This window comes from Pempheris klunzingeri, chromosome 11 (genome assembly GCF_042242105.1).
Source record: "Pempheris klunzingeri isolate RE-2024b chromosome 11, fPemKlu1.hap1, whole genome shotgun sequence".
Lineage (NCBI taxonomy): Eukaryota > Metazoa > Chordata > Actinopteri > Acropomatiformes > Pempheridae > Pempheris > Pempheris klunzingeri.
Window position 1 is genome coordinate 16,997,991 of NC_092022.1, and position 24,104 is coordinate 17,022,094.

The 24,104-nt window shown below is 43.6% G+C and overlaps 1 protein-coding gene across 1 annotated transcript; it reads left to right on the forward strand.

The window, feature by feature from the left end:
- The first annotated feature begins 716 nt into the window (after nt 1-716).
- On the forward strand, nt 717-22,628 carry bmp7b (bone morphogenetic protein 7b). Its single transcript, XM_070839118.1, has 7 exons — nt 717-1,355; nt 14,281-14,473; nt 16,097-16,245; nt 18,286-18,489; nt 19,608-19,684; nt 21,034-21,144; nt 21,411-22,628. Exons 1-7 carry the CDS (start codon nt 956-958, stop codon nt 21,558-21,560), a joined length of 1,284 nt encoding a protein of 427 aa, XP_070695219.1. The 5' UTR covers nt 717-955; the 3' UTR covers nt 21,561-22,628.
- Nucleotides 22,629-24,104: the final 1,476 nt, after the last annotated feature.

Genomic DNA, 24,104 nt, shown 5'->3' on the forward strand with positions numbered 1-24,104 from the left:
AACATCTGCACCCCTCCTTCGCAGTCTGCGCTCTGTCCGTGCACTGCTTGCCTTTGTCACAAACTTCCTGCTCCAGCAGTGGGGATAGAAAGTTTGGATAACTTCAAAAATGCAGCATGAAATGGAAGTTGTGAGGCTGTAATGCTACCCCCTTTGACATCAAAAGACAACAGACTCACAACCATGTGAACCAAGGTATTCAGAGAGTGCACCTGCAGATCATTGAGTAACTAAAGTGGGATTGCGAAGGCATGTTGCAGCGTCTCCCACGGTATTCACCCACTCAGGCAAATATACTCTCTGATATGAAGTCTGTTATTTTCCATAAGCACACCAACACTGAAAGGCCCTTTGTCACTGTCTGCACATTATTGAATCCACACAAGCATGCAGGCACTAGGTATTGTGGGAAAGCAATGACGAAATGACCTTTATCATAAACTGAAGCATCGTGATTTAAATCCTCTCCTAATCCGTTTTGTATTTGCATGTAGCCTCAAGCCCTTCTCCAAATGGTGACAAAGGCCAACTTCGCTCTATCTCCATGAGAAAACCACAACATTCTCTCTCTCTCTCTCTCTCTCTCCCCCCCCCCCCCCTCCTCTCTCTCTCTCTCTCTCTTCCCTACTCCTCCCAGCACACAGCGCCTCCTCTCAAACTTGTTCGCCTCTGCTCGCAGCCTCCACTCTGCAGTTGCATGCTGCACCGCTTTCGGTAGCTGTTGACCACAGGTTGTGGATGAGGACAGAGGTCCGCGCGAACACTGTCTACCCAGAAAATCAATAAAAAGACTCAGAAGTTACGTTGATGTTTCATTTGGGAGCACAACCCTCAACATGAGGGTCCGTACTTGACTTAGGATATTGAACACAGGTTGCCTGTTGCTAAAAGTTCAATATCCATTTTCCAGAGTGTCGGAGACCAGAACGGGGCGCAATTACGCACGGCGAGTACCATGGCACCGATTTTGGATAGACGTGCTCCCGCTTTGCTGTTGGTTTGGAGCTACTGCGTCCTGGCGGATACCACTTTTACGAACTTTACTTTGGACAACGAGTTCCACTCCAGCTTCATCCACCGTCGACTGAAGAGCCAGGAGCGCAGAGAGATGCAGCGGGAGATCCTGTCGATCCTGGGGCTGCCGCACCGGCCGCGACCCCACCTCCATGGAAAGCACAACGCTGCCCCGATGTTTATGTTGGACTTGTACAACGCCATGTCTACAGAGGGGGACGAGGACAGATACTCCTACCCCTACAAGCCCGTCTTCACCACCCAGGGGCCCCCGATAGCCAGCCTGCAGGACAACAACTTCTTGAACGATGCGGATATGGTCATGAGTTTTGTCAACTTAGGTAGGCTCCTTAATCTCGCACTATTTCTGTGTTCAAAAACATTTAAAGTCATTTTGCAAGTGTTCTATGTGTCCCCCCCCCCCCCCCCCCGAGAATCATATACATGTTGTAATGATGGGAAAGTTTAAGGCCTTAAAAATCACATTTGTGCACTGCTATTAAGCCCAACACCAATATTATACATATTTTAGTAAAAAGAAAAAAAAGAGGCACACAGTACCATTAGGTGAATCAATCACTGCAAGTATTGCCCTCCACTTATTGCAACTCAGTCAGTGTTTCCGTCAAAAGATATCTATGAGTCAAAGGTGATAGTAGAATCATTGTGGTGACATTTTGTCTTGTCACCTCAAGCAGCAGCACAAGTATTCTTCTGATATTACACCTGTATGCACACACACACACTGGCCCAATAACGGTGTTTACATACAACTAGGTGCAGTTTTCTAGCTCATACCAGGAGTGCAGCATTCCAGTGTCCCTCTCTTTTAAACAGCTGTGCAGCCAGCTAATGTTCAGGTGCTTGAGCAGAGGATGATGAACCAGCAGCAGCTAATATGTCAACCATGTGTTATCTAAAGTATGAGTGAGTCAACAGCAGACTGGGTTCAAAGTGCGCTGGGTCCTCTCTTCACTCTAATCTGGAGACACCCCCACAGACACTCAGACAACAAAATAATGATCCAAACTTAATTTAGCAGTTCCAGTTGCATCATGTTGTAGGATGCACTTTACACAAACCAAATTTTAGTTTAGTTCTTGGTTGTTGAATTTTGTTCCCTGGACCATAATTCTTGTCTAATCACAATGTTTGGTATTTGACTATTTTACTGCTGTCAGTGACAGTCAGAGGTTGTTCATCAGCAGGTGGTGTCTGATGTATGGACAGATAAATGCATCTGTTGTCATAATTTATATCAACATGCTAAACAAATTGTGCAGTCACAGCAATTAACCCACATACGTTCCAGACAAGCAGCTGTGTTCTTTTTAGTGTATTAACCTTTACCACAATTTGGCACATGACAGACAAGTAGGAAATGAAATTCAGAGCATGCATACGGTAGTTAAAGGTTTTCAAGTCACCAGTATCTTATTAAAATTCTGCAAGGAGGTGGAAGTTTACATTCAATCCTGGAAAGATCATTGTTGGAGTGTCTTGGCAAGAGAGAGGGAGGTGACACTGGTTCCTCCACTGCACTGTGTAATTACTGTGCGAGCTGCTGCATTGTGACTATTTTTGACAGGCTGTGACACAGATGGATTTGACCACAGAGACTCGCAAAGTCAAGGGCCGAGGCTGCAGTAAGCCGACAAGAAAGAAGGGAGCTTTTGAGAGAGGAAGAAAGAAAGACGAGAGATGGTTGGGACTCGGTCCACTTCTTTTGCAAGAGTGGTGCGAAAAGCAGACAGAAAATCTAAACAAAAATAGGTTTAGATATCAGCTAGAGAGAACATTTTTATTTAATATATTAGAGGATTATGGAAATAAAGTCACACTGCCTCGCTGACCTCTTGTGGCTAATGTAATTACTGATGGCATTTGCCCAGGTTGAGTCTTCCTTGTGGCAAAAGTTCAGTGTTTCCATATGTGTCCCTCATTTGGATATGAAGTGGGTGTTTGTTTTTGCATTGTGGAGGCTATCTGCCACGTGTTGCATCTGTTAGTAGAGTTCAACATTTGATGGTGTCACCATCAAAAGTGCGTCCCCGGCAGCTTGATTCAAAACAGAAGATAATATGTTGTTTCATTATCCCTCATATGTGAGCAGAGAGAGAGAGACCCAAAGAAGCAAGTGATGGCTATCAAATGGATTGACTATTTCCTCTCCAAATTCCTTCCTTTCCACATTTGCTCATTGTGGGTTTGTTTTCTTATTTAGGTTGTCTGAGAGCAAAATGAGTGTGGCTTTTATTTAAAAACTGTCCCTCAAAACTCTGCATGTCTCCATAACTACATAACTACCGCGCCCAGGTACGTTAGACTCTTGATGCGAGGCCTGGTTTCATGGACTGGTTTGCATTTTTTTAAGGTTGAATACTATGACATGACAATTTATTTCACTGTAGATCTTCAACGAGAGAATGTAAACTATCCATCTCAGTCAAAGAGCATATCCAAGTGCACTAAGCCACCCAGTGCCTGTATTTTAAAAAAGAGGTTGTACTGGCTGTTCCTCTTCCTTCCTGATTGCCACTCAGGGGAGCTAATACATTTTGTTGTCAGCTTGTGTGAGTGTTGCAGACTCCAGTGCAGCCAACAAGGGCGGGTGTGGGCTTTGGGACAGACCCCAGGCCAGGGACGTCCTCTCACTGAGTCACTTCAGTTTAAAAGCCCAGCTGTGTAAATGGCTTACAGCATATATTCAGAATGTACACTGCTACAGGTCACCCAGGCACTGGGCGTGTGCCGGACATGCCATGATAACACGCCAGCAAATTAATGCAGCATACACACACTCCCCGTCTCTCAAGGTGGCAAGAGAAAAGAATACAGGTCCAGAAAGAGTATAATAAAATGTGCATTTTAACATATTACTTGCTAATATTTAAAAAAAAAAAAGATCTATCTGCCTACCTATTCATCTCTGTCTGTCTGTCTGCACACACTTATATATACACACACACACGTCCTTTTTGTAATAATTATTTAATGTAGTCCCAGTGGTCTGTGGCAGCATTAACCCTCAGCTACCATGAATTAAGGCATTTCCTCCCTAACAAACCACAGCTTCCAGGGCTGCTACTTTGGCCCGTGCTGCGCTACAGTTCAGTTCAGTTCATGTTGAACTCTCACACAGGCACGGATACTCAGAGGAAAGGGCCATGACTTGGACGTCTGCTATTTGCATCCTGGATGACTGAAACAGTAGCAACATCATCACCTGTGTTTGTGTGGGAGGGAGAGTCATAGTCGTTTACTGTCAAGTTTAACAAGAAGTGTGTTAGTCACGGCTTTCTTACTTTCTGTGCTCTCATGCAATCCGGCATGGATTAACATAGCCTCAGGTGTAAATGAACCCTGGTGTAAATAGCCAGATGACAGCTGTTCTGCTAGCATTGTTGGCTGCATCTACCATTATTATATTCACATCTCTGTATCTGTTTGTCTGTGTTTCTTGATACTTTACAACATCCCTACTGTGTCTGTGGCATTAGGCCTCAAGCCTATTGCTTTCTACTGAAAAGGTAAATTCTTTGAAAGGATTTAATCCCTTTAAATTTGAAAGAATTTATAAAAAAGAAAGTATATAAGATGTCACCAGGCTTGTATTATACTTCTATTAGGGTTCAATTCGTATATGTGATTTTGCTTCTTTGTATGTTTGCGTCGATGTTGTTAAAAATGGTGCTCTGTAGTGTTTACAGTACCTGTAGTGTCTGAATACCAGTCTGGACACTCAAAAGGAGGTGATGTTGTAAAGTAAAAATGAACAAATATCAAGCTGTTGAAAAATGTGCTTACCAGGGTGCATTTAATTTCTCAGTGTTCTGCTGCTGTTAATCTGCACCAGATGTGATGGTAGGATCAACAGGGTTGAAATCCAGTTAACAAAGCTATGCTGCTTTCTTACTCTCGTCGCTGCAATATGCAACAGTTGGATAGTCGTTTTCTCTCCCAGTTCAAGCCATGATGTGACCAGTTTTAGTATTGTGTCATGCTGAAGCTTAGCCTATGTTTAACTAGTGAGTTGAGGCTGTGATCATGGAAGGGAGAGGTATCATACAGACTTGGCAGAGCGAGGCAGAGCGAGTCAGAGCAACAGCAGGTAATTATCCTCTGCGTTACCGTGGTGACCTGTAAGGGCACCACCTGGCCTTCCACCATTCATAGCCGTCGTTCTGCTCCCACAGTTTTCTGCCAATTCCCTCTGCCTCATAGGAAGCAGAGACCTGTTAATAGGATGGTAATGGAGAGCGGAGAGGGGAAGAAATGCCTAACTGGTAAATTGCTTCGGGTTTATTAGAGCCTTTGGTTTTGCGGTGACAGCATTGTGTCACCAGCTCACACACTCACGGCTGCACGCTCGGAAGCAGGTGTGTCACACGACAGTCACGCTAGAGACACGCAGGTGTGATTTTATAGCTCATAGCAAACTATACTCATATCTCCTGTTGCGTTGCATTCCTCTTCAAAGTGACCTGCCCGTGGTGCTCAGGTTAATACAGATGTTTCCCTCTGTCTGCAGGCCAAAGCAGCTGTGAGGAGAAACTTTATCTTTTCAGAGTCCAGCAAGTCCCCTCTTCTCGACCTCAACCATCATGTCTGGCCCCGTCTTCAATCTGTCCCACATGCAGGACCATCTGACACCAAATTTCCCCCCCAAGCCTCCTGAACCGGCAGTATTGATTATCAGCGCTAGCCTCCCAGTTTTAATTAGTTAGTTATCATATGGTCCCAGCGGTGTTGTGTGGTGTTTAGTCTCCAACCTCCTGCTCTGGCCCTCACCTCCAGAGGTTTAAACCTCCTGTGCTTCCAGACATAAAACATTTCAACACTTTCTCAAGTTCTTTGGTGTATTTTTCCACTCCCCACCTCTCTCTCACATACACACATACATACACACACATACATGCATGCTTTCTCTGAACCCAAAACACAGACTTCCCTTTCTCTTTTTCATTTCTCGCTCATTCTCTCTCTCATAAACACACACACACTGTACTTTTTACCCATCACTTAGTTGTTGTTGTTTGATGGATTTGTCCGTGTCGGTCTCTCCATCTAACACCAGAAGCTGCTTCCCCACATGTGTTTGAGGAGGCTCCTCATTACATTAGGACCAGAAAATTAAAGCACAAGTGTTGAAGGCCCATCATTCCTTTGTGCTCGCAGCCCGTCCTTGACACTGTTAGTACGCCTTCCTCCCTCCTGGAGATTTATGTAATCGCTTCTGTGTACACTCCCAGCGGACTAAAAACACATGCATGTGTATGTACACGCATGCATACGTGTGGAGAGAAATGCACACACACTTTTTTTTTTTTTGCCCAAAAGGAATGTTTCTGGAGCTAATTAGTGTTATTGAGTGCATGTTTTATTGCCTTCTGCTAGACAGGGAGGGAGCAGGAGCAGAGGAATGTATCAGTTGGTACAGATAGCTCTGCTTTCCTGTCAGGTAATTTCTCTTAATGTTCTTCAAAGGTTGATGTATTATATCAATGTTTGGTTTATAAATAAATACCACAAAGGGAGACAAAGAATCGGTCCCCTCATAAGGTTCAGACAGCTTTAAAAAGTCCACAGCCGCAGAGATCCGGGAAAATCATGTTGTTTTCCATTTATTATCTCTCAGATTCACCTGTTGAACCCAGGAGTCCAGAATGACATCTGGATGTACATAGCAGAGCGTCTGTGCTCTTGGCCAGGCTAAGGCACTTGCTGAGAGAGATGATGAAACACTCTGCGGGTGGGACTTGACAATGTGGCGAGTGGTCAAAAGGCCCAGATGTACTAAACAGCGGGCGTTCTAGCTCTGCCTCAATGATGGACGGACCTCCTTCATTGCCAGGAATGTTGGGCTCATTTTAGTTTTTCTAATAATTTCACTCTGACTTTTGTCTTCTCATCTCCCCAGAAGTAGCTCCATTATATGGTAAACTCACTTAATGTGCCCCACAGACAATATGCGACCGCGTATAGGAGGAGGAATAATTGATACATTTAAGTGAGCTGTGAGATTATAGAAAGTTCAGTGGATACCAGAATGAATGATATTTCCACCCGTTAAGCCACTTCTCTTTTATCTGGGTTACTTTGGCCATGCCTTATCAGTGACCGGCAGCACATTAGACTCCCCTTTACTTCTATGACGGCGGGTACCAAGCAGCGAAGCTGAGAGAGCAGATGTGGGCCAGAGCACAGCCAGAGATCCTGGGACCAACAGCTCCGCTGCTGCAAAAACAAATACAGTACTCTTTGCTTGGTACTGGAGCACTGACAGGGTGGAGGGGAGAGGGGGAAGGAGATAAAAAGAGAGGAGAAAAGGAGAGACGAGAGGAGCAGACGAGAGGGGGAAAGGTGGATAGTGCATGGATGTCGTGCATTTCTTTCTTTATTCCTTTTTCCGTGTGGGAACACAATGTGCTTCAGAGCATTCGTTTTAGGGCAGTTATGTGTTTGTGCATAGTAAAACACTATTTTAGAGCCACCTACCCTGCCCAGTCACCAGCTGCACTGTGTGATGTGTGTTAGTTCTCCTAGCGGAAGATTGCGTTAGCGGAAGCCCGTAATACTGACCAGATTCCTCACTGGGCTCCAGCAGCCAAATCAAAGCTTGTAAAAGCCAAACAACAACTGTGTGCAAGTGTTTTTATGATAAGTGATGAATTTTGCGTCTGTGCAGCATTGAATATGACTTGCATGTGGCAGGTTTCTATTTATTTAGGCAAGCGTGCAGCTGTGTTTCTCTTGTGTTTCCACCAGTGCTATTTTGTTTATTTTAAAAAGCAATGGGCTGTAATTAAACAAAATAAACAACAAGCTGTGAAAATCAGGGTGCCAATGTGCCCGTCATGTGTGCATAAGACGCCGCTCTGGGATGCAGGAGGAAATTATAAAAAAGTTTTATGTAGACACCGTGTAGACACATCTGTGCGTCTCTTAGTGCCAATGTGCGTATTGTATGTGAATTTTCCTGAGGTCTATAATAAGAGACGGCTTGGCTGGTCGGGGAGGGTGTGGCCCCTGCGGCCACAAAATTAAAGAACATAAAAGCAAGGGGATGAGGGGAAGAGTGAGTGGGGGAAACTGAATGGCTGTGGTTCCACGTCTCTGAGTTGTTCTATCCTGCAGTTAAGAGGAAGTGCAGATGGTTACAGTGGTATTAGCACAGAGAGGTCCCTCACTGCTTGGCAAAGTTCTCTCCACACCCCTTCATCCCTGTATTTCAACACGTTACATCACGCCACAGAACAATAAGGGCTGAAGATTTAGGATGCGGTTTTGTTGTCGTCAATGTTGCTTTTCACTAACGTACAATCTCTCTTGACAGACCTCTGAGGGAACATGTCTAAGTTTCAATTTCCGAGATGACTCAATTTGTCCTGCAGGCCCTTCAGTCACTGTGGTGTGGGCTCTTCAAAAATTCACCAGTTCGGCTGACAGTAAAGGAGAGGTTCGTCCCAATGATAAAATAGAAATAGAAAATTATACATTTTCCCACTTACCACTAATTGTACATGATAGTGTGTATTATCTTGAGTAACACTGGATGTGGATGTTTTGAAAATGTAATTTGTCAGTGTTGTGAGCACCACAGATGAAATTCCTTTCGTCGCCGTTGCTTTGGAGTGACCATAGAAATCTCACAGATGGATATCTCAGAACTATTGTAAATTAAAGGGATAGTTTGAAATTTGGGGTAGTTAGATGAGAAAATTGATTTTTCTCTCATGTCTGTCCTTGAAATTCAAAGCTACAGCCAGCAGCCAGCTAACTTAGACTAGCATAAAGACTGTAAACAAAGTGAAACACCTAGCCTGGGTGTAACAGAAAAAGTTCAGTGGCAATTGTCATTTTTACAATTTGGTCTTTGTACAAATAAAACAAACAAGATATAACATATTAATTGGTGAGCTTTAATGGTGCTGGTAGGTGGACTTTGCTAGCTGTTTCCCCCCTGTTTAAGTCTTTGTGCGAAGGTAAGCTATCCAGCTGCTGGCTCCAGTTTAGGAGACAGATATGAGAGTAGCGTCGATCTTCTCACCCAGCCTAACTCTCAGCGGGGAGGCGAATAAACATGTTTCGCAAAATGTCAAACTATTTCTTAAAACCAAAACTATTTGCATGGCCAGATACCAGAAGTGGTTACATGAGGAAAGTATGTGATTTTGTAGTCTGGATGAGCTGGCTCTTTCACACAGCAGTTGCACGGATGCTCTGTAAAGGACAGACGTATAGTGCCAAAGAGAGGCTGTACAGTCAAATACATTCCTGTGAGTTCCAGGCTGTTACATATCTAGTATAAATCTCTGGGCCATGATGCCCAGCGAAGCATGAGGTGGAACCCAACACTACAGTTTGTGGATGCAGAGGGCAAGCATGTTTGATGGCCGCAGTGAGAGGGCTCAGAAAAGCTTGGTTTGACCACGTCTTATATATATAGAGACCATTCTTCCCATGGTTACGGCTTCTACTTGCACTCAGGCTCAAAGCCGTGTGTACGTGATCTTGCACATGCACACACACACACACACTGCGGTGAGTTAATGATCGTTAAGTGTGAGTAAGTTATAGCATGAAACTCCAATGACCCTTTCCCAGGGAGCCAGTGCTGTCAGGACCTGCAGCAATACAAATACATCACACAGGCATGATGTCATCAGTAGTCGCCAGTAGGCAGGATGTTTCCTAACGTGGTAATCGCCCTACTGTGGGTATTCACCCGGTACCCAAGAGATCAAATCCTCTTTACTCTTTATGGGATAAACATCTTGAGCAATCTGCCCCTTCCTTGCACTCAGTTTTTCTTCCCCTCTCTCCTTTTAGCGTACGGAAACTATGACTTAGTTGTTCCCAGTACTGTACTTAAAACATTGTTGAAGTAAGAGCAACAGAAAGAAAGAAAGAAAGGGACAGATCATTACGGTGCATCAATCAAATGCATGACTCTATGTGGTGTTACTGTTCCATTTATTTACCTCCAGGTTCTCAGCATGAAATGATCTGACCCTGATTTCACTGACTGACTGCTTTCTGGTTTTGGGTGTGCGCAGGTGTGCTATTAGAGTTAATGGGCTCTACAGGGATGCAGACTTAGGTGCAATAATAGTGGCACAGCTATCTCAGGAGAACTAAAGGTGGGATGGGGGAGTGGGGGCCTTAAACTGTCGGTTTAGAGTGGTGCCAGAGGTGAGACCCCCCCCTGCAGAGCAGCGGAAGAGTGCAAGGCGAGACTGAGGGGTGTGAGGGTGCCGAACAGACACTTGGGCTAATGTGAGCCGTCAGATTTGTCCGCTGCTGCTCCGGAGCCTGAGGTGTCGGAGAAGTGTCTTAGTTCCACAGGCCTGGCAGGAGAGGGGGAGAGGGGAGGAGACAGAAGAGAGAAACATGCATGTGCTCAACAAATCCCATGATAAAACCAACACCAACAGTACGACTGTCTCTCAATGCTTCCCGATTTCCTCAGCTTGTCCATGGCTCTCAGCTGTGAGCACATTTGTGTTACAAATTGGCCACAAGTGCGATTTCACTTGAGAACTATAGGGTTTAGTAAATGTTACTAAAACAGAAGTAAATGCTGTATTTGTTGGACTATTTTCACCTGCGGATTTCTTGTGTGTGTGGGATCAAGTCACTATAAACTACAATGCCCGTAGATCATTCAACTAAATTCAGAAATCACAGCATGGCTGTAGAGTAATGAACCTCAAGTTGGTTATTTTCTGGGAGACAATTTGAGGTTTTAGCTGTTAGCAGGCACAGACTCTTAGTAGTGGTGAACATGATAAGAAAGCTATACGCCCTGTGGGGAAGCATAAATCTGGAAAGATGCAGACACGGTTGTCACACAGTAGTAACCCTCTGGTTGCCAGGTGCATGGTGTATTTGCAGGATAAAGAAGTCAGTCACACCAACATCTCTGATGTTTGCTGCTGTGCACATGTGTGGCCTGCACAAGCCAAATGATGTGGGATAACTGTGCATCCTCAGCAGTTTGTATAAAAAGAAAATCAGATGTCAGACCAAATGATGAATGCAGCTCCGTGTGCGTTTGTGTGTGTGTGTATGTGTGTGTGTTGGTCTGTTTGCATGTGTGTGTTGCAAGTCTAATTATGGATTACAGAAACCCATAATGATTGTGTTACCGTGCTGTGACGCACATGACCGTTCACTTCACAGGAAATACTTTGTGATAGTTGTTTGTGTGTGTGTGTGTGTGTGTGTGTGTGTGTGTATGTGTGTACGTGTATGTGAAGAGCAGCGAACGATCTGGACGCCAGCTACTCAGAATGAAGGGCTCATGGCATGAGAGGGTGTGTTCAGCATGTTTGTGGTGTGTGTGTGTGTTTGTGACACAGGTGGGGCAATGGCTACTCACTTCCTCCCAGAGGAAGTCATAAATGCACCCGCTTGGCTTTGACTGTGCTTCTTCCCCTCATCTAATGACTGCCATACTGCTGTAATGGCTTGAAAGAGAAAGAAACCGAGAGACAAAGGCAGAATCACGACAGAAGCTACAGCTACACTCTGTAGGCTGCTCTCATTTTCTCATTTTGAACACCATAGATGTTACGTGTGTGGAGCGAGGAGTGGAAATGGAAAGCAATGTGAGGGAAATAGTTAGAGTGGGAGTTTCACAGCAGCATCCAGCTGTTCTCGCATGCAAAGATAAAGAGCTTTTACAGTGAAGGGGCGGTTGGCTGCTCCGGAGGCTAAAGAACAGGTCTGGCTTTCTCCCTGGAGGGAGTGCACCTGCACTGGGCTGCAGGAGGAGGGAGAGGTCCCTGGTGTGGCAGAAGAGAAACCAGGCCCTGGAGCAGCGAGGTATGAAGGAGAAATGAGGATGTGTTGGAGGGTACCAAAAAGCATGTGAAGCAACTGTTCCCTGGATGGATAACAGAAAGATGAAAATAATATTCCTTTGCTATATTCCTCACTTGAATAGAGGACGTGTCTTCTTTGATGACATGCATTTGCAGTCATGCTGGCTAATATGGTTTAAATCAATATCATGAAATGAGTAAGAACAGCTTTTGAATTTCAATTTGCATATGACAAATGCTGGGTATATATGAAAAGTCATATATGAAATAAAATGACTCTGGCTCTGTGCTGGTACACACTGTGCAGTATAGTCTGGAGTGTGAGGTGAGCTGCAGGTGTGGTCGCGAACAATGCTGATGACTCTCGTGAGTTTTAAACATTTTCAGGAGCATGTATGCATTGTCAGCACACTCACTGTAATGCTGTAACATATGGCTTGGAGGGCGGGGGTGTGATGAAAGCCCTGATTGACTGAGTGGTCCACAGTGCAGGACTGGTACAAGTGTGGACAGAGAATGGATAAAAAGAGATGAAAAGAGGTAATGAGTAAGGTGTGGTGTTGGTGGAAGTGATGCTGAATTGATTAATGTCTACAGTGAAGTCCACATAACCTTGACCTCCATTGTTTTCAGGAAGAGTCAAACAGCTTTTCAAATCAGTCCAATATGTGCCCATAGCAGACAATGGGAGCCTAAAGCTAGGCCATTAAATGGCCAACAGAGAGCAGAGCTGTCCCTCATTGAAGAGTAATTAGATCCTTTCTTTACTCCTGCTCTGGCCAATCATCTCACAGTGCTGCCTTTGTATAATGTCCTTCAGCAAGTGGGTTTAATAGAGACATAAATGAAAGGGGATGTAGGAAAGAGCGTCCATGGGGAAAAATACATAAGAGGGGAAATGGGGCTGACAAAGACAAAGCGGCAGGTGTGCAGTGAAAGAAATAACACCGCTGTAACTGTGTAGTGAAACATGCATAACATTCACATCACCGCACACTTATATTACTCACAGCTGGTAAAGAACAAGCATGCTTTTGTCAGAAATTCATGTGAATTGTAATATTTGTGTGTGTTTGTCTGTTAGTGTGATGATAGCTTGGCAAAGATCCTGGGACTTCTCTGCCAAAGTTGTTCAGAGTTCAGAGACAGTCGACTCTCATAAAGACTTGCTGAGTAGCGATGGCTGTGTGATGGATGGTTGCTGTGGATGGCAGAGGGAGGAGCTGCTGCCAGAGAGGGCTTTTGTCTTGTCGCCCAGCTGTGACTCAGTGCCGCAGGGGCATGTGGCTGATATGTGGTTACCATAGCTTTTCATCTATCTTCATTATCAGGTCAAAATGTGAATTTGTCCAATACTTTGATTTATGCCGAAGTACCCGCAAAACGAATGACATCAGCCTCAGCTGTGCTTTGTTTTTAGTGCCAATTAGCAAGTGTTAGCTTGCTTACATAGTACACTACAGTAAACTTGGTAAACATGCTTTGCTAAAGCACTTTTTAATATCTGAATCAGAGGAGGTTTGGTTTTGTTGCAAATAATTTGTGTTCGCTAATTTTGGGCTGCTAAAATAAAGTGTTTCCAGCCTTTAACTATATAGACGGGAGACAAACAAACAAACAAAGGCTGAAAACACCACCGGTGTCTGTCTATATCTGTTTTATGTATGTTTGTATGGTTGCTTGCACGTGTGGGGGGTCTGTCTGACAGTTGATGAAGAGGGAGGTGGTGGGAGAGCCAGAACATGATGAGAGACAAGGTGCTGACCCCTGGGATGTCCTGCTGGGACATGAGAGGGGCAGGGTCAGGGTGGCCACGTCTTGGGAGTGCAGGGGGGAGTCGAGGTTGGGATGAGAGAGAGAGAGGAGGGGATCGGGATGGGGTACACCAAACATGGAGCCCCAACTCATGAGAACCAGATGAAGGGCAGACCGGATGACTCTCCTGGGCCATGAGAGGAAGGGAGGGAGAAGAAAGGGGCTCATAAAGCTGTCAGAGTCCGCCTGCATCTCTCTATCATTGGCTCAGTGTGCACCAGATGCATTGCTCCTAGTGCTAGTCCTCATAAATGTTTCAATCATAAGTCAACATGTGTACAGCATATCTATAGATGTTTTTAATCTGAGACTGACCAGAGTCTGACAAGCTATTTCAGCTCTTTGCTAACAACTGGGGTTGATGGACTATAGAGGAAGAATAAACTGTAGAAAAGCTGAGAGGAAAAGACATTTGTTCTCTACCTCTGTTGTAAACATGGAGACATAGTTTCAGTATGAAGCCACATTAGCCCTCTGTGTCTCCCTGCTCACATTTTATAGTCCTGCTGCAGAAGAGCTCATGTGAAAAGACGCAATGTTCTCTAAACACAAACTATTACACATGATCTGTCTGATCTTTTCTATAATTTTCATGTTTCGTTTCTTCTTCTTTTGTTTGCAGTGGAGCATGATAAGGAATTCCTACCAGTGCGACGGCATCACAGAGAGTTCAGATTCGACCTATCTCGGATCCCAGAGGGCGAGGCGGTCACTGCTGCCGAGTTTCGTATTTACAAAGACTTCATCCATGAACGTTACGATAATGAGACCTTCCGCATCAGCGTCTACCAGGTGTTGGAGGAACACTCTGATAGGTGAGCATGGGTGTGTGTGTGTGTGTGTGTGCATCACTAATGTATGTTTTTTTCTTATTGCTAAGCAATGACTCTATCCAGAAAATTAGTCAATCAACATAAATCACTCAACAACTATTTTCATTTTCATCCAGGTCAAACTTTTAATTTGTCATATACTTTGGTTTGAAATCAAATACTCACAAAACTATTGACATTCCCATTAGCCTCAGCTATACCTTCTGATATGCAAGATGTTACCATGCCGACAGGCTAAACTAAGATGGTGAACATGGTAGCTATTATACCTAAACCATCTATGCATAGTTATTGTGAGTGTGTGCATGGCTGTAGACTTCAGGTCTAAATGATTTATCACAAAGAAGTGACATTCCCTGGTTCCTTTCTCTTAAATGTGAAATTGCTGCTTTTCTCTGTTTTATATCAAAGGTCTTTGTCACAGCAGACATTTTGGCTTGTCATAATAGGAGCACAAGTGTTACTGAAAAGTCTCTCCCAGTAAGCCGTGACAGTGTGACAGTGACAGTCAATACCATGACCTCTAAACCAAAGCAGATAAATGGAATTCATTCATCATTTCAGTATCTTCATCTGTGCTTTTCCTGCTGTCTAAATGTCTTTGTGAAAAAGGCCTATTGTTAATGAATATCTTTGGGTTTTGGACTGACCGGTAATTCAATAACATCACCCCAGGATCTGGGACTTTGTGATAGGCATATATGATATATAGTCATCAATACAATAATTACAATAATTAATATATTCATTAATAATGAAAATAAGCATACATTGCAGTCTCTATTTAGAAGCTTCCCTGATCAGAACAGGTCTTGGCTCCACCACTCCATGTGGCTAATCTGGGCTGTCCACAAGGTGTATGTAACTCGGGACTGGCCCGTGTTCTGCTCTCCTCGACCTCTCCTAAAGGTTTCTGTTGTCCAGAGGGAACAACACAGTCATTTATTCCTCTGCCAGAGACGGGCCTGGGTACATGAATGAAGCAGAGCTCTGTGACACACTATCTGCCCAGTCAGAAAATAGGTCGGGATACATGAATGGCCACACGAAGAACAAGGGATTTTAGTCTTCGATGGTGAAAGAGTAGAAAATCCAGAGTTTGGTGTCGGACAATAGGACAGACTTGGATATGCACTATTTCACTCACTACTTTTCACACAGTTTTTCCCTTGTTTGCTAGCTGTGTTTTTTTTCTCTCTCCATCTCTCTCTCTCCCTTTGGCTTTCTGGCTCTCCCACAAAATTCCAGCCAGTGATGGACTGTGTGTAGTGTGTGAAAAGACCGTCCGTTTATAAAGCCATTATTGTCAATTAAGAAAATGAAGTGTTCCCCTGGGCCTCACCATCTGGAGCTCTCCCTCCTCACCTTCCTCCCTCCCTCACTCTCTTTCTTGCTCCATCTCTCTCTCTGTGTTTCACTCCGTCACACTCCTCTGGTTCCCATTCTCCACTCCATTACTTAGCTTCGCGCTCCGGTCACTTAAGTTTAAACTCTGTCACATGGCTCCAACCGATTCTTTTGTAATTGTGCAAATTATCGCTGTTGACTTTATGTTCATCACTGAACTTAAGTGTGAACTTTTATTGTCTTCTGTGTCTCTTCCAGAGAGTCAGACCTGTTTCTGCTGGACTCACGGGTGATCTGGGCCGCAGAGGAGGGCTGGTTGGTGTTTGACGTGACGGCCACCAGTAACCACTGGGTCCTGAACCCTGGCAGGAACCTGGGTCTGCAGCTGGCCCTGGAGAGCACAAATGGTCAGTGTCACTCAGATTAGTGTATTCTCGAGCACATAAGACGAGGTCGATGTTTAGCTCAAAGATAGACGGCTGAGGATAAAGAAAGTACAACAGAAAAGGACAAGAACAATAGTGCAAAGCAGAAAAATGACCACAGAGATGAACAGAGACCTCCGGCAGTGTAAACAAGATTTATAAGCTTCATAAAGAAATGACGTGTTTTTCTTCGTTGTTTAAATTGCACTGGATAGTATTGATAACTATCATGATTAGAATTAAAGTAATGTATAATGTAATTGAATAATTCGGTTTAAGTAGTTACCATTAGGTATAGCCTAAAATGCTCTGTGGATTGAGTTCAAGATAGCTTTCAAATGCATGAAATTGTGAAATAAAGTGGAAAAGGTAAGATTTTTACTGTTTTTCACCTGGAAAATCTAGGCCATCTAGGCCAACATATGAGAATCTCTTTGGTAATAATGTTTGCTCACAATAATTAATAATCATTTACTGAAAATAAGAAGTAAAAGGTTACGAGCCAGCAATGGTTACTTTGACTTTTCTTGTTTTTATTCTATTCTATTCTATTTTAGGCAGATACTATTTGGTTTTTTTGCACACGGGGTGCGATAGCCATTGTGGCTATTAGTTCTCAGATCAGTGTTTCAACAAGTGTATTTTGTGTCCCATGTACCCTACCTTTTATTTATTTATTTGGACCCACACAATCATTACCAAACAAGTAGTTTTGTTGCCTAAACCCAACCTAATTACCCATATTACATGGTGAAAAAGTTGAAGTTTCACAGCGCTGTTATGGGTCCAGAGACACAAGCCCAAAATGAAAGCTGACTGGGCTGGGACATTGAAATCTTCCAGGACGTGTGGACCTGGCACTAATGACCCTTGTGTATGGTATTATACTTTATTTAAAATGAAATGCTGAACACTAATTCGCTGAAAATTACAATAACAGAAGTAAATGTAATTAGTTACCTTCTTCCTTGAGGTGAAACATGTGGAAACCATAAAAAACCTCACAAACATTAGATTGATAGATCCTTCAAACAGACCCAACTTTATTATATGTATCAGTGTAATGTGATGTTGACATTGTTGGATGTTCTCCATGGCTGTTCTCCTGAAGGCCAAAGAATCTGTTGATTCATTGTGTGTGTGTGTGTACACAGCAAAGATAAATCAAACCCTAATCCTCATCATTCATCATCAGTCGTTCATCCCCGTCTTCATCCGTCATACCCTCAGCTTCATTAGAAGGCATGCAGAAAATACAGTGCGTTATCCTAAGGATAACATCTCAGCAGGAGTTTGTCATCACAGGGCCGGGATGTTAGTCAGTGGAAAACTTTATCAACAAACAGTGTGAAGTACAAAAGCATGTTTGAGAACATTATCTCTCACAGGATGGCAGGATGTTACATGTTAGGTGAGGAAAACAGACACTGTATTGCTTTCATGTTGTGGGAAGGGAGTGCAGGAGAGGCTGTATCCAAGAGTGTGTGTTTGTGTGTTGCATCGGGTATGAAGGGTTATGGGTGAGCATGTACAGACAGGCGCACAGGACGACCCGTCGCCAGCGGCGACCAGAAGCCTTGATTTACCACCAGGCGGTGATCAGACGCACATTCTTCTGTGTGAGCACTATATAGACACTGCTGGAGTGCGCAAGTACGCGCATGCACGAACCCACCCACACACTCGCATGCACACAAACACAAAGCGGAGAGGCTTTGATGTTCAATGCTACGTTTGTTCTTGGCATTTCAGAGGTTGAGAAGGGATGAGAAAAAGGGAAAGGAATTCACAGAGGAAAGTCTCATTTGTAAAACTGAATGCAGCTGAATGCATTATAGACACAACAAAAGTGGTTTCAGTGAGGAAAGAGAGGCACACAAAATACACACCAAGTGGGCACACATGCATTTGATTGGTATTTGATGAAAACATTTCCTTTCTCCTTATTGCCCTCTATGAATAAAATCTAGATTTCTGTAATGCCAACAGCTGTTGTACTGCTCTCTTTGTCTCCCCCTACAGGAGATAGTGTCAATCCTCGTGTGGCAGGCTTGATTGGTCGCAGTGGGCCTCAGAATAAACAGCCCTTCATGGTGGCCTTCTTCAAAGCCACTGAGGTGCACCTGCGAAGCATTCGCTCAACGCCAGGAGGGGCCAAACAGCGTAACCCCAACCGCTCCAAAGGGGCAAAGAGCCAAGAGGCACTCAGAGTGGCCAATGTTGCAGGTAGGCACGCAAAGTGTGTGTGTTGTATATATAATCAGTGGTGAGTTATGCTGTTATGCTGTTATGTTGAACAGACCCCCAGTTTAATCTGGCTTTTGTTGGCTATGTGAGGTATCCGTGGAATGGGACACAGGTGACTTGTCGGTCATCTATATTTTTATAGTACAAGGGCCAACACATACAGTGTGTGCTTGTTGAAATGCAAACACTCACAAGCATCCAAAACATATACAATATATCCGGAACGAAGAAAAGTATGTCGCTGGAACTGATTTGTTTCTTGCATGACAAAACATGCGATGCATGCTTGGGGCCTTTGTTTCAGAGGTGTGAGAGGGCTGTGTTTATGTGAAGCGCTGAAACACTAGACCGTAATGCCTGAGCTTCAAATGTCCCTCTGCTGTCTTTGTTTATTTACACGAGCATTACAGAGCAGCCAGGGCCAAGTTCCCTGCATGGAGGTAAGGCAGCGCAGGCTTTTATGGCAGAACACATCTGCAGTGTGCTGTGGGGCAACCGGGGCCACAACACATGGGCCAAATGGGCCTGTTTGGAAATTTGGATAGCAGTGGTCTTTAACTGGATGATGAGAACCAGTCACTCATGATCATTTCCAATGTGAACAACTCTCAGGAACGAATGAACGAATGCAGCCCTACAGGTCACCAGAAGAGGAGAGAGATACCATTTGATAGAAAACAGACTTCTTTTTTAACGCACAGATGGGGTAAAGGGTAAAAGAAATGTTGAAAAGAGTGAAGAGGAAGGAGAGAGAATAAATAAAGACTTGTGTTTTGAAAAAAGGGGGCGAGCCTCGTCTGCGTGCACATCTGTTTCATCCAGTGGAAACTCTAAGCCCAGCAGAGTGACCTCTAAGCAGGGTGGCCCGTTCATTTGAAACAATTACCAATCTGCCGCTGTATCTGGAGGTGATTTCCTTCAGCCTTTGTTTAAACGTAGATGTTTTGTATGAGGAATGGCTGTGTTTAGGTCTGTTTTTTATCATCTTCATCTAATTGTCTTCTGCATAGAAAATAGTCACTCATGTAACTGGGATGATACTACATGTACTGACGCATGATCTCTGTTCCACTTTCTCTGTCTGTCTTTTTCCTCAGAAAACAGCAGTACTGATCAGAAGCAGGCGTGTAAGAAGCATGAGCTCTACGTCAGTTTCAGAGACTTGGGGTGGCAGGTACGGAAAGCATTCCTCTACCAGGTGGCTTCTCCTTCTAACAGAAGTCTAAATAAGACACTCCTGGCTGCTGGTCTTATCCCGGGATCCTTCCCAGATCTGCAGACACTACTCAGCTGGAAAAGAAAATACATCAAACTCCTCAGCGTGTTTTTTTGGAAGCAAAAAACATATTTAAATAAAACTGATACAGTAATTGATAGAAAAGATAGAAAATCTAATAATTTCTCAACTAAAATTGGAAAAACAAGCAATTTAAACATTTCAACTTAGACTGTGAAATAATTATGGGAATTTATTTTTACAGTTTTCTGACATTTTAAAGAGCAAACAATAAATCAACGAATCAAGAAAGTATCACTGACTGACTGACCAACAATGAAAGAAATTTAGATTTTGATTGATAATGTGTAATTCTCCTAAAAGACACTACAATCAAACATACGGTACTATTAGCGCTGTTCTTTTAGTAAAGGTGCAAATTCAGTGTTGTATCTTTAGTAGTAAGTCCCTACCAGTGAAGTAGGATTAGTGCATCATTAATTTATTCATAATATATTATTTACAAGGTTTATGCAATTGCGCATAAATGTAAAACATAACCCACGTCTCCCCGGGGGGGTCGTGGTAGAGTTGGAGGAGAGGTGCAGAGTGAGAGATGTGATCTGAAAGACAGTGAGTGAGGTGAAAGCATGGGATGAAAGGGACACGCTGGTGTCAAAACAACAGCAAGTTAGTTATTGTGGTTTTGTCCACCCAATAGGCCCACTGGCCAACATGGTCAACAACCTCATCAATCTATCATCACCCTCGGAGATGATAGATTTATTTTTAGATTCAGTTTGACTCATCATTGGGATGCCTATTTAAAAAATCTAAAAATGTTCAGAAATCTGCTGAGAAATCATAGAAAAAGATGCTCATCTCGTTTTAAGTGTCTTTCGGTATCAAAGTAATCCATTGATAGTTTTCTGCACATCTGTGGATAAACTGTTAATAGCTAATTAGGCATAAAGGAACTTCACTGTGTCCCCCTCACCTCTAAAACCAAACTCATGTTCCCATAGTCCACCACTGCCCCAAATCTGGCCCAAGTGCTGCTAACTGAAGATGATATTCGGCTGCACCGGCCACATCTACACATATGCAGCCAAACGTGGGACGCATCCATTTCAAATTCTGCAGAAGCACGTTCTGATACTGAAGTCCACTCAGCCTGGGGCGTCCCGGCTACGTGGCCTCTCTGCTCCTTCACCCCTCACCTCTCTTGATCTCTGAATCTCTTACTTGTCCTCCCTGTATTCCTGTTCAAATCTCCAACCTAATTTTCTCTCCCTCCGCTCTCTCAGGACTGGATCATCGCTCCAGAGGGATATGCGGCGTACTACTGCGAAGGAGAGTGCGCCTTCCCACTGAACTCCTACATGAACGCCACAAACCATGCCATTGTGCAAACCCTTGTGAGTAACCATGAAAGCGGGGAACAAAAACCCAGCAGTCATGTTAAGAGTCTAATCATCTCATCAGCTGTCAAGACGCTGTAGCCGCTGTTCAAACTAGGATCCAAAACAGCTCCCGTCGTATTTCAGAGTGAACTGTCATCATTGATGTGACGCAGGACAAGTTCAACATTTTTCACCCCACAGCACTCGTGGAATAGACCCTTTTTAACCATCCGTCAATGTAACGTGGACTTTAACATTTGAACTTTCCCGTCTCTTCACAGGTTCATTTTATTAACCCAGAGACGGTTCCGAAGCCTTGCTGCGCCCCCACACAGCTCCACGCCATCTCAGTGCTCTACTTTGATGACAGCTCCAACGTCATCCTCAAGAAGTACCGCAACATGGTGGTCAGAGCTTGTGGCTGCCACTAGACTGTCAGCATCTTCACACACACACACACACACACACACACACACACACACACACACACACACACACTTACAGAGTAGAGAGGGCTTCTCCTGGCTGTCAGGCACCAACTGAAATACCGATAATTGATGACAAAATACGCCGTAGCGCACGCACATGTGTGTTTTATGAACATTTTCACATGTTCAAGGTTGTCCTGAAGTAAACTCGACACTGTGCGGCTGAGCAGGAATTTCCTATCAGTTTTAGACTCCTCGCCGCACACACGCACGCACAAACAAACACGCACACACACACACGAAAACACGCGCACGCACAAACAAACACGCACACACACACACATTCATGTTTGTGCTTTCTACTGTGTATACAAGACAATAAAAGCAGTGATTGTACTGTATATTCATTCACAGTCAACAATCTTTTGTTTTACTTTAGTAATTATTATTGTAGTTCATTCTTTTACTGTAGATTTTATTATATATATATATATATTTTTATGACTGAGAGACCTGGATGGATGTTCTGAATTTCTTATATGTACAATACTGTGTAAATAATTTTTTTTCAAACAAAGCAAGAAGTGTATTTATTTCCTGGAATGTCACTTGGGTTTGTGTTTTCTCCTGTATGTGATGCTGCCCGTTTTCTTTCACATGACAGTAAAAGCATAAAGTTGACAGAACACTACTTTGATATGATCGTTGAGTTCAAACTCGATGCATCTCCCTCCCTCTCTCTCTCTCTCTCTCTCTCTGCAGCACGTGCACACAGGGACGCAGTTTATGACAACTCGGACCTGTGAAAATGTCTAAATATTTCATCCCGTCAGAGCTGTTACACGCACCCGACGCACATTTTTATAGCAGCAGTCAGCTGAACTGTCAAAGAGAGAGGGAGCGGGCGCTTTGTACGAAGCATCTTGTTCTGTGTGCTAGACATTTTCAGGTTTATATTCCTCTGCTGTAATACAATCTGTCATATTTAAAAGGTCTATTTATTGAAAGCGGGCTAAGATGTTCTACAGTGTGCTCCGAAGTCTCAACCATGTTTTACTGCTGAACTGGTACAACAATAAACTGGGAGAAAAGCAACAAATCCACCGTGAGGTGTGTTGTTCATTCTGGATGAAAAGCAGAATTAGATTGCCAAGTAGAAGGGAGACACATGCTGGTGCTGCACTTTGTTACACGCTCCCGCACAAATATTTGCCCCGATTGTAGCTGCGTCCTTCAGCTGCTGACCTGAGATCCGAAAGTGAACTGAAAACGGTTCTGTTTTCTATGGCTCACGGTTTGACACTGTATGTGTCTTGTGTTTGTGGTTTGCGCCTGTGAGGTGGATGTGGCATTTTTTTCTGCCTGTGGGTGGGTGAGTGTTTGCACATGCTTTTTAAAGTAAAGCACAATGAGTTTATACACAGTGAAGTTTGCATTATACATAAAAAAAAAAGAAAGGACATGCGTCGTATTTGACATTGACATGAGTATCAGCCACATACAGCACATAGATTATAGTGGATTGTGGGAAAACACTGGCAGCTTCTGCGAGCAATTCTGTATTCATTGTCAACTGTGAAACCATTTGCAGTTGTAATTAATGAAATGTAATTAATTCATTCTATGTAATTAATTCTTTCTCATTATTTTACATTTTAAATATTCAAGAGGAGTTTGGTGCAGCCCAACACAACAGCCCTGCACTCATTTACAGCATGAGAGAGCTGTGAATTCAATTGTATGATAATTTGTAGGCTGGTTGTGTTTTTTTTTTAATGCATTTCTCACCTGATTTACTTAAACAAAGGAGCAGATGAGCCTTGGATTTTAATAACGGTGGATGTGTGGATGTTTTTGCACCCTCCTCCACACAGCATGTTAACTCTCTTTATCTTATAGAAGAGTCCAGTATAAAGTTGTCTGGTTGGTTAAATAACAAACAGATCAGTCAGTGTAGTAATCACACTGATGTACACTGCCCCCTGTTGGCCAATACTACAGCCTACACCGTCTTTACCCACACGTTGCTACGCCACACTGTGAGCCCTTCTTATACATCTTTTTTATTTTTTTTATTGATCTGAACTTTGAGTGTTATTTTCTGCCTGCTCAGAATAACAAGGATCATCTAAAGAGATACCAGGAGCTTCTATCAGCACAAAGTACCCTTTAAGAAGGAGGACAAACTGCCCCCCCCCCCCCCCCCCCCTCACTCAACCTTCCACCCACACACTTTCGTTTTCACATGAATGTTTCATTATGTGTGTGTGTGTGTGTTTTATGATGGATGTGTGACCTGCTGCTGCTGTCCTGTTGGCCACGTGCTCATTCTTATGGGAGAGTTCATGTAAGAAATTAGAAAACAGCTTATGCAGTTTATGTAGTGGACAAAGAAAGTCAGCTGTTTTTTGGGTTGTTTTTTTTTTTTACACTGTAGCTCCCAGTTGTGTTCTGTTACTAAGTCAGTATTAAACCATATAGTGTCTGACCTTTGTGACTAATCCAGTGGTCTAGTGAGCTGCTGCTGGTGTCCACCCCCCCCCCCCC